At 39.7% G+C, this 12,111-nt stretch overlaps 1 protein-coding gene across 1 annotated transcript in view; it reads right to left on the reverse strand.

Moving 5' to 3' along the window:
* MMS22L (MMS22 like, DNA repair protein) overlaps positions 1 to 12,111 on the reverse strand; it is a 150,152-nt gene that overhangs the window by 94,188 nt on the left and 43,853 nt on the right. Inside the window, exon 11 of the mRNA XM_084622589.1 lies at positions 7,561 to 7,623. Within this exon, the coding sequence (XP_084478715.1) occupies positions 7,561 to 7,623 (63 nt within the window). The remainder of the gene's footprint in view (positions 1 to 7,560; positions 7,624 to 12,111) is intronic.

A 12,111-nucleotide genomic window follows, 5' to 3' on the forward strand; every position in this document is an offset into this window, starting at 1 on the left:
AGTTGGGCCATTTCCAGCACAAATCCAGGTTTTCTCACCCTCCGCCCCCCCCCCCCCCCAAACTCACTCTCCTGCTGGTAATAGCCCATCCAAAGTGACCACTCTCTTTAAAATGTGTATGATAATCAAGGAGGGCCATTTCCAGCACAAATCCAGGTTTTCTCACCCCCCACCCCCCTCCAAAAACCACACACACAAACTCACTCTCCTGCTGGTAATAGCTCATCCAAAGTGATCACTCTCCCTACAATGTGCATGATAATCAAGGTGGGCCATTTCCTGCACAAATCCAGGTTTTCTCCCCCCACACACACACAAACTCACTCTCCTGCTGGCAATAGCTCATCCAAACTGACCACTCTCCTTACAATGTGCATGATAATCAAGGTGGGCCATTTCCAGCATAAATCCAAGTTTAACCAGAACGTCGGGGGGGGGGGGGGGAGGGAGATAGGAAAAAACAAGGGGAAATAGGTTACCTTGCATAATGACTTAGCCACTCCCAGCCTCTATTTAAGCCTAAATTAATAGTATCCAATTTGCAAATGAATTCCAATTCAGCAGTTTCTCGCTGGAGTCTGGATTTGAAGTTTTTTTGTTGTAAGATAGCGACCTTCATGTCTGTGATTGCGTGACCAGAGAGATTGAAGTGTTCTCCGACTGGTTTATGAATGTTATAATTCTTGACATCTGATTTGTGTCCATTTATTCTTTTACGTAGAGACTGTCCAGTTTGACCAATGTACATGGCACAGGGGCATTGCTGGCACATGATGGCATATATCACATTGGTGGATGTGCAGGTGAACGAGCCTCTGATAGCGTGGCTGATGTTATTAGGCCCTTTGATGGTGTCCCCTGAATAGATATGTGGGCACAGTTGGCAACGGGCTTTGTTGCAAGGATAGGTTCCTGATATGGTGATATGGTGTTTTTGTCTTTTCTCATTGTTCTGTGAGAGTTCATTCAAGAGCATAGTGATTGTCTGGCTTCACCCACACTGTTGTTAATGGGGCATTAGTGCACTGGATGAGGTGCACACCACATTTTGTAATAAGCATGTATAGGATCTATGATCTTGAAAGGTGTGGAGGGTGTTGATCACTGTAGCAGTGCAGATATGTCTGCAGTTTTTGCATCTGTTGCTGTGGCAGGGTCTGATGTCACATTGAGCTGGTGGGTTGGTCTGTGGGGAGCTTGCTTCTGGTGATGAGCTTGGAGAGGCTGGAGTGGTTCTTTGAAGGCCAGAAGAGGGGCTTCGGGAAAGATTTCTTTCAGGGTGGGGTTCCCATCAAGTATGGGTTGTAGCTGTTTGAGAATATTCCCATATGAGTTCCAGTGGACGGGTGGGAGGTGACAGCAAAGGATGTGTGGTCAAAGGGGATTTTATTTCTGTAATGAAATTACAGATTCTCTCAGGGTATTTGGGTAGCCCATTCCAAGACACAATCTACTTTTCCGTTGGAGTGTCCTTGTTTGATGAAAGCGGTTTTAAGTGTGTTAAGGTGTATATCCCAGACTTTCTCCCTGGAGCATATTCTGTGAGAGTTAAGGCCTGCTCTACACTAGAATATTACGTAAAGTTAACTGAGTGAGTCAGGTGTGTGAAAAATCCACACCCCTGAGCAGTGTAGTTAAACCACTGAGTAATGTGACAAAGTGATGTGTGGCCTAGCTACTGGTGATGAGAAGCAGCCAAGGAACAGCTAATCTAAAGGGACTGTTACTCTCTCCATTGCCAATAACTTAATATTACATTTTGCAGCATATGTTACTGCTGCTCCAAACAGGAGGCACTTCCCTCTCTGCAGCATGTCCGCAGAAGAACCATGTGCATGAGAAGATTGGGGGCTTGCCACTGCCACGATGGCAGCGATCCCCTGACCTGTGAGGTTTCAATATCCCTACTAGCTCTGTTGCAAAGGGAGCATTCTGTTCATTTACCACTTCCAAGATTCCTCCCAGATTTGGGCCATAGTAAAGACAGAGAAAAAAACAAAATGGTTTTTAACACAGTGACAAGTCCAGCCTGAAATTCTGGTAATTATGAGATTACAGTGAAATTGTTCTATAAATGTAGCGATGTCACTACAAAAGGATTCCACTGCATATTTCTAAGTGACCAAACTCATGCAATATTAAGAATAATTAAAGGAGCTATGAAGGGAAAAAAAGAAGCACTAAAAAAGTACCCCCCTGAAGGGGGGTTCCAAAAGAGGATGGTGCTAGACTGTTTTCTGTGGAAGCAGACGACAGAAGAAGGAGCAATGGTCTCAAGCTGCAGTGGGTGAGGTCTAGGTTGAATATTAGGAAACACTATTTCACTAGGAGGGTGGTGAAGCACTGGAATGGGTTACCTAGGGAGGTGGTGGAATCTCCATCCTTACAGATTTTTAAGGCCCGGCTTGACATAGCCCTGGCTGGGATGATTTAGTTGGGGTTGGTCCTGATTTGAGCAGGGGGTTGACCTCCTGAGGTCTCTTCCAACCCTAATCTTCTATGATTCTATGAATTCAGGACCAGCCTTACAATCTGAGGCTTGAAATATCTTGCTGGGGAAGAAGAGAAATGCCCGCTCATCCCACAGATAAAGGTCATGGAGTTATTTCCTCCAATTGCAGTCCCACTGCCAGTCCTTGCATTGCATAGAATGCATAGCCCAAGTAGCTAGTTGTTTTTCTTGGGCTTCAGAGCAGCCCCATTCAACCTGTAATGCTAAGGTAGCTATGCAGATTAAAACTCATTAAGTCATACTTAACTCCCTGAATCAATACATCCCTGGGGGAAAATATTATTTGCTACATTTTATCAGAACAGTGTGAGCAATCAAAGAAATCATTTGCAATAGACTCAAATTCTGTCTGCCTTCTCTTCCTAAGTGCAATGAATATAGGATGCATGGTCACCTGGCAAACTCTCAAACTTTACAAAATAGCATATTTCTAAAATAAATTGAAGGGTGAAGCAGGATTTTCATTTGTAAATCTGGAAAAAGGACACACACTACAATTTATATATGAAAGCATGAGAAATCCGCCACAAATGTTTGCATTCTACTTCAGTGAGCCCAACATAGAAAATTTTGGGGAAAATACTTGTGAATTTATTAAGTATAAGAATATACTACAACTAAAGACTTCCCAATTTTTGTTTTTACATTTAATATAATTTTACACATTAACCAATAATTTCCATAAAACAAGACCTTGAGATAAATCTAATCTGAAAACTAAGATTCTTCAACCATAACAGTTTCCAATGTCTCCTCTGTCTAAAGAAGAGTGAAAGTGGGTATCTTGCATATAAATGTCAAGAATCGCAACAGGCCATGGTATTAGTTTCTCTAGACACCAACCAAGTTGCATGACTTGTTATACCAAGGACTTTAAGAAGAAAATTAAAAGTGTCCATTCTTAGAGCTATATTTTTGCCCATAGGATTATATCTGGGACCTATCTTAAAAAGCGAACGATCCTTTAGACAAATTCAACAAAAAAACAACATTGTGCTCATCTTTGATTTCAGACCTTCATTATCCCAGTGTCCAATATTACATTAGAACAGACGTCTACTACAGGATATACATTGTAGATTTTATCTCAAATGTAACATGAAACAGTCCTCTGGACTTTATATGTCACTGGGTATCATGCACTCTCCATTTAGGATTACTTTTTTTGTTTAATATGAACTCCTGTGCTGCTGGATATAATCAGAATTTATGAGGGGCTCAACACCAGATATAATCAAAATGATAGTACTATCTAAACATCTTCCCCCATCTTTCATATGTCACTGGTCTCCTTAGATTATAAACTCTTTTGACAGTAAGGAGTATGTCTTCTTTGGCATTAATACAGCACTAACTACCTGGGGACAACCATGCTGATATGAGCCCTGCAGTAATATAAATATTAAATAATAATAATGTCCAACCTTCCAGATATATGTACTACATTAATAGGATCTCATCACTGCTTATATCTGTGCTGCCAACAGATGACTGGGTCAACTCTATCAAGTTCTTAAAATTTTTTTTTTTTTGCAGCTGCTATTGTAGGTGCAACAGGAGCTCTTAGAAGGATGGGTATGTCTTTTCCTTTCTCCAGTAGGGGTTACCAACCGTGATCCAGGGACCACTTGGTAGGGGTCACCGGGATTTATAGGGCTCTCCTGGGTCAGTTATATGCACAATAGCTCACCATAGTGTGGCATGTAAAAGCCAGTAGCCCGCAGGCCATCATAATCATTGTGAAACATATGTACAGATAATATTTAAGAAGTTATGTATTTATACTGAAAATTACATTCTTAAAGCCTTGGAGCTAAGGCAGGTTACCTAGAGGAGACATGCCTTACACATGGTCCTTTCAGGCAGGAGGTAACAGATGGTCTAGTTGTTTGTTGGTTGGCTGCCTCACAATACAGACCTATTTGCATACTGAGCCAGGTGCCAGTCAAAAGGTTATCTAAGCTACAAGAGAGAAAATTTACAGAAACAAAACAAAACAGCAAGGAGGTGTCTTGTTTATGAATGAAGATAAGTAAAGACTTGTATATCTTGGAGGGCAAAGGAACACACTGGGTCCTTTGCCTCGGAGGCAAGCTAACCGTTTGCCTGTCTCATTAAAGGAGGATTATATCTGGCTTGGTTGTAAAGTGCTGCAAGGACTTCAGGGGATCATCACTCGAACAGACAAGAGAATATCTTGTTAATTAAGTCCAGGCTCTAGAATGCATGCTATGATTTTATTTCATATGTAACCATTTGTTCCAATACATCTACCTGCTATTACTTGAAGCTCTATGCTTTGTTAAATATAACTTATGTTTACAGGGAACCCTAGTACATCTAAGTGCTGTGTGTTAAGTAGAGAGACAATCTGAGGCAGAACTGGGCTTTACTGTTTCTTCAGAAGCAGCAAATCTGTGAATAGTGCAAGCGCCCACTAGACCAGGGGCTGGACACAGAGACATGCAGAAGAGTTGAGGACTGTGGTGCGCCAATCCCTAACCTGCAGGGGCTCGTGGAGCCTAGAGCGGAGTCCTTGCGTTGCCAGTACTGTTCCCTCTAAGCTGTGCGCGCACACGGATCCGAAACGCCGTGCGCACAAAAATTTGCACAGAAGAAATTTTTTGTGCACATGGCCTGTCAAAAATTAGAGGGAACATTGGTTGCCAGTGGCTGGTAGAGTCGGAAGCTGACCCACGTCAGGCAGACAGGCTTCCTCATGCTAAAGTTGAGGTGCCTCACAACTCTTGTTCCCCCCCAGGCAGTGTTACACCAACAAAGTGGAATAATTTGAGGCCAGGCCTGAGCAGTTAATCCCAATAGCACTATCCAGCCTTCAGTCATGTATTGGCTTTTACTACTACACATAGCTTTGCCTGTTCCTCCATTTGATTCTGCTATCTTGATCTGCCATCCTGCTGCACTTCTCTCCTTCCCACTCTTACATTATCTCGTCCTTTTGACGGTTATTTTAAATATATCAGAGGATAACTCAAAAGGTAAAAGCAAAGTGGCCGTAGGAAGCCTAGGACAGCAACAGTGAAGACATACATGTCACAGAGTCTGTTGGTGAAAAAACCTCCTTCCTAGGTATTATTTTTATTGTTTTCGTTTTTTTACTGATTCCACACACACAATATTGAGCAATCCCATAGCAGTATTTTCTACACAAAGCTAGCAGTCATTTAATATTAAGTAATGAACCACTTAAATAGAAAATAATCCAACAGAATAAGAACATTTTGTACAAGATGTTAATAAAACTAGCATTGTCTTGTTTGCCTTCAAAAATGTTGGTATAAAAAGACAGAGAACAGGAAAATGGTTAATAAGGTAATACCAAATGTTAAGCATCTAATTCCCATCACAGATTTCTCTAGTTTCTCTCACAGTATTCTGAAGTCCTTGATACATCTGTAATGTACATATTGTACTACACCCTGGATATAGATGCAGTTACGCACACTTTGAAATAGTCAATAAACTATGAAAATGAGAGATAGTTAGTCTAGTATTCTGCCAAAATGACTTTTCTAAACAAAAACAGGTACATGAACATAACTGTCTCATAGCTAGCAGGATTACAGATTAAAACCGCAGATACTAACATGAATTAAAATACAGTTTGCAGTTTAAATTAAGGTTTGAAGATATATTTCCTTTGTCAATGTGAAAGTCAATTTTTACAACATCTGACCCCTTTTTGTATTGACTATATTTACATATTAAAGTGTTTAAACAAAATCCAGACAGTATACTCGCACACTGCACACATGTCTCGGACAGATTTTAAAACAAAGGTACAGCTCTAATAGATTTTCACAGGAGGACATCATTAACAAAAAAAAAAAAATAGATTCCTCTTAGATGAGATTGGTCTTCATTCAGCAGCCATGTTACCATAATCTAGGACCTCTCTCCAACATTGCTGAAACTGTGCTAATAGTAACTGTTTTTAAATACAAGCATGGTTGTTGATACCCTGCCTTCCCTAAGCAATGTAGTCCATTGCTTTTCCCCCTCCCTCTGAGAGTTGTTCAAGCAAAACTTTGCAGCACTGCCTGATTATAGTCTACAGCATAATTTCTAGCACCATTAAAATATATTTCTCTTTTTTTTTTTCCAATGGTCAAGAGAACTACATTAGAGCTGTGCCAGCAACAACTGTATTGTGAGAAACACTTCGCCCCTTATTATGGCTTCAACCATAGTGTAGAGAAGGCCCTAATGAAAAACCATCTTCCTCTTTCAACCATATCATATTTCAACTTTTTTTCTCTCAACTGGAATCAAAAGGGAAATAATCAGCAGATTTATTCTTATTGCTTAATATGTAGGTAGTCTTACATGCACACAATTATTTTTGTAGCTGTTGCCGTTACAGAAATTACAGTTTGTACCATGTAACTTAAGACGACATATACAGAGCTGTAACGTAACATGTTAAAAAATGTGAACAGCATATTTAAAAGCTCTTTAAAAGGAGGTCAATTCTGACCTCTGGGCCATGAAGCAATGCATTAACAGCTCTGTAGAAAGAAAAATGATAAGGTATACAATGAGTGCTCAGAAACTAGAACCTTATCAGAAGAGTTTGATTCAAGCCTGTAAGACAAATTGCTCAGCAAGGCAAGTCACCTTCCTGCTGTGATGAGGATATAGCTGAATTTTCAATGCAATGACTATCTCTCCCATCATGTCTCCTCAACTTGATATCCTTACATTCAGTGTGCCGTTTACATTTTCTAAGTATCCAGCTCTTATTCTGAATATAGCTTGTCAAAGTAGCCACATGCACTTCCAGGATAATTATCTTTTCCCTTTATCTGACAATTTAACATCAAGCACAGCCACTTTAAAGTAAGTGTAGTCTCTAACAAGAAGCCAACTGTACACTGTCTTAGTTCAGCTACATCAAGGATGTTCATATAATCAAAATAAAGAAACTAAATTCCAAAGACAAACTTGTTGGCTGGATACTTTGCTTCATGTGCTGCATGCTTCTCAAAAATCACCCCACACTATTCTTTATTCCTCCCCGTACTTACTTGAGCATCAATGGACCTTTTCAGCAGTTCTTCCACAAAATTCCAATTGGATTCTACTTGTTTCTGGAAAAGAATGATTATCAAGGTTAAATATCTGTTTTTTATAGCAGACATTATATAATATTGTAAAACATGAAAACAAGAGTACAAGAGATTTCCTGAAATTTTCCACTTCCTGAAAGCATTTTGCAATAGTTGTTTAAAAGAGTCGCTTTGCATTTATGTATGCAATTGATATTTTCCCCAACTTTAGGCTATTAACACTCTCAAAAATACAATTTAAAAAATATATGTCTTTACTTTCTGTCTTTATAGCATAAGTGTTACTCTAACCTTGTCAGGAGATTGTATTTCATTCCTATGCATAGCTCTCAGACAGTCACCAAAAATTAGTAAAGAAACAAAATGTTTATGCCATTTGTACATCAGTCCCCCTAGTGACAGCTTCCACGTGTAATAAATCTATATTACAGTTTCTCAAAAGTAACAAAAAGATCAGCAGTCCTCTAAAATGGAAAGGAGGGAAGCAAAGTGGAGACTCATTCTTCTCTTTCTTTGCAAATCTTTCACTAACTCATTTTACCTAGGTCAAACAGCTGTTTAATGCTAAAAAATGTCAGTCAGTACCAATTTGGTCCAGAGTATAATCTGTTGCCTAGACAAAGAACAGCTCAAAAGATTGTAGAGTAAATCAAAAAAGGATCATAATTCATCATCTTCCTGTCTGACAAGATTGATGGTTGTTTCAAATAGGCATTCAGATCACTTCTACAAAGCAGAAGTATTGAGTGGAAAAAAGTTCAGACTAAAGACAGTAAAGCTGTTTAAACATCTGGTTATGTAAGGTGTGGAAGAAAAGGGAGACATATTTTTATAACCAAGAACATCTGCCAATAAAAATGTACACATAGATTTCTACCTCAAACTTGATTTAAACTTAAAGTGATGATAATCTCTTACTTCCTTTATCTGTGCTATAATTATCCACACAGAGCAGGGATCTCAAACTCAAATCACCACAAGGGCCACATGAGGACTAGTACATTGGCCCAAGGGCTGCATCACTGAAATCTTTTCATACAAAAGCACCCCCCACTGCCCCCACCCCCACTCCACCCCTTCTATGAGGCCCTGCCCTGCCCCCATTCCAACCCTAATTTTGCCCCCTCCCTGCCCCATCCAACCCCTTCCCCAAATCCCTGCCCTGGCCCCGCCTCTTCTCCCCCTCCCCCCACCCGGAAAGTCCTAAGAACCGCCAAACAGCTGTTTGGTGGCGGGAAGCGCTGGGAGGTAGGCGGAGGAGTGGGGACGCAGCGCGCCGGGGCTGGGGGGGAGGGGAGCTATGGCGGGCTGTGTGTTTGAGACCCCTGACATAGAGGGTTTATGTAACCTTATTTTCCCATTATTTTTCCCTTGCATTGCCTCTCCTCTTCACTTCACTGTTGAATCCTGTCTTTATCTAAATTATAAACTCTTTGGAGCAGATGTTCTTTATAAATTTGCACCGAGTCCAGCATAATGAGCCTATGATTTGGGTTTCCAAATGTAACACAAAAAATAAATATCCTCTCCTGCTTCACATGACTATGATTCAGTTCAGCGCCTATGCCAGATAAGAGAGAATTTTAAATACTAGCTCATGTAAAAAGATATACTGCCATTTACTTTTCAACACTAGTATCATTTGAGTGTTTAGCAGATAACATATTTTTGCATGACAAAAAAAATATTCAAAGGAACTGCTGATAGAGGTGGTGGTGCTGGTTCTTCACAAATTAATACTAGAGGTCAGAGATGAACAAAGGATGGGCCTGCAGGAGAGGAGGACAAGGACAAATGAACACAGAACAGAAAGGAACAGCAAAGGGGAAACATACTCCCATTTTTCAAGGTAAAGGGAGATGTCATTCTGTAAGGAAGAAGAGTAGGTAAAGTGGGCAGATATTAAGGCAGGTGACCTGCTTAGGAGCGAGGACAGTAAATTTGGTGCCTGAAGTAGGAGAGAAGCAGCAGACCTATTAGGATATTTCTACACTGGAACAAAAAATAAATTTAATTTTAAAGGCTTTTTATATTATATTAAATATAAATATTAATGATTTTTCCACTTCATATTGGCTCTTATATTTTAGACTTTGGTGTTATTTTGAACACCAAACACAGAAAATTGGAAAGTAAAATTTTGGTTTTATGAGCCTCGGAGAGCAGGCTAGTTGAGAATTTTCCTACAAAACAGATTTTCACCAGAAGATGCTGACTCGTCAACACTGAAATGTTTCACAGAAACAGTTTCAATGAACTTTCAATAAAACACCATTGCAAACCTGCCTGGTTTCCTGCCAGCTCACCTGCGGGCTGTTGCAAGGCACCGGCTTCCAAGGTCTATGGCTCCAAGGCAGCACTACCTCAGAATCAGGGACCCCAGGACTTCCAGGGTCCACGACTCTTGGACACCCTACCATGCAAACTGCCTCAGGGCAGGGGATCTCAGGGCTTAAAGGCTCCCTGCTGCATAGCCAGAGAGACTGGCAGCCCTGAGTATTCCAGTTCAAGCTGGGCTTGGCTCCTGACTCCTCAGCAGAGGATCTGGAAGCCCTGAGAACCCCAGCTTAAGCCAGGACTCTCGAGGCTCCTACTCTAGAACCTGGCTTCCAACTGGGTGGATTGATTTAAATCATCGATTTTAATCACAATTTCAATCAGCATGCAGAAAACCTTGATATAAACCATTAATTTTAGTCATGGTTTCATTTCTACTTTATAGTTATTTTCCTACTGAAACGTTGATTCTCATTGGCTTGTATCTGTTAAAACATGTTGATCTGCAATTAAATATTAGCCTTTAGAATAAATTTGGTCCTTCTTTTTGCTTACCAGGAAGATAAAGTGTAGTGTATCTATACATATTTATTTAAGCAATTATAAGCTTAAATTTACACAGTCAGTTTCTTAATTTTTCATCATGTTAGAAAATGGTCACTGATGAATTTCTTATTTACTATAGTATTAATTTTTACTTGTGATTACTTGTTTGGATGGAAATGCAAAGTTAATTAAACAACATTTTTATTATTAAATAAAACTACCTTAAATGTGATGGATACATATGAAAAAAAAAGTTTAAATACAAAACATGTTTTGATAAAAACTAACATTTATTAAACAAAGTAAGTATTGTCCGTAATTAGTAAATTAAACTGATTGTTCCTGGTCATCAAGTCAATCAAGATTTTAGAACTAGTAGATCTCATTCTATTCATAAACTGGTGCAGGAAAACAAGTTCTCTTACTTTTTCTACTCCCAACAGGTTTCTTAACTTTGAATGAACAAGTCATTGAACTGAACTAACTAAAGAAACTGAAATGAAGAAAATATTCCCTTGGCACTTGCAGCAGAGGCTACTGCTGTCAAAAGCTGGTTTAGCACTTTAACACCTGGTTGCAGGGGGGCTTAGCAAGTAACTTCCACCACTCAGTGGTTTGACTTTTGTTAAAATGTAGTAGCAAATAAGTACTGTTTAATATTATTTATATAATTTAAATTATTTTAATAGATTACAATAGAACAGAGCTTGCCAATTTATTTTAAATAGTTTTTTTTTAAATTTCAATTAAAAAATCAACTTTTTTAAATTGATTTTTATCTACCCTGCCTACCAAGCTCCAAGGCTCCTGGCTCAATTTTCAGAACCATACATCCTTATTATTGCTATGAAAAAAAATTGTTGACTTTTTTTCCTGCAGGGAGTTTCAAAGTTTACCCTCTTTGTTCCAAAACAGAATTAATTTTTTTTCAGTATTTCCCAAAAAATGGAAATTCCAGCTTTCAACTAGCTCTAGTAAACACATCAAGATATCTGACCAGCCCAGATTCACAGACAGTATATCAGAAGTAGCACAGCTAGTGTCCCAAAGTTCACACCATAAATATATAAGGCTTCTTAAAACCAGTGTCCAAATAACAGGTGGACTGGGGGATAGGGGCAGGGGAGATTGGAAGACTTCTTACAGCCAAAATCAAAAACAGGAAAATCACTAGGTCTCCTTTCCACTACTTCCAGGAGAAATCTAGGGTGAAATCCAGGGCCTCCGTAGAAACTGATGCTAAAATTCCCACTGAATTTAATGTCCAAGTTTTCGCCCTTACTCTCTAAGTCAGTCCAAACTCAGAGGGAGAATGACATCCAAAAACCCAGAACATTCCCTCTTAAGGTCTCATTTTTCTCTGCTCATTAAGAGAACTCGTCTCATCTGAATCCAGCTAAATTCCCCCCATAATTGCATTCCTCTGTTATCTTGGCAGTGAGGGAAGACAACTGTTTAAAACCCAGCCAGACAATATGTAGTTTCTACACACCTCATTCCAAACCCAGTGGCTCCCAAGCCAAAAAAGATTAGTCCTGAGACTGGCAGAGTCCAGTAACCGTCAACCATACCCATCGTGTAAGCATTCATCATGCAGCTAAAGACAAAACTTCAGCTACAACCTTTGGAGTCCAGCAGCAGCAGCTTTTCTAGGTGTAGACAAAGGCACTCTCCTCTCTTAGCTCA

This window comes from Lepidochelys olivacea (genome assembly GCF_965140295.1).
Source record: "Lepidochelys olivacea isolate rLepOli2 genome assembly, chromosome: 3".
Classification (NCBI taxonomy): domain Eukaryota; kingdom Metazoa; phylum Chordata; order Testudines; family Cheloniidae; genus Lepidochelys; species Lepidochelys olivacea.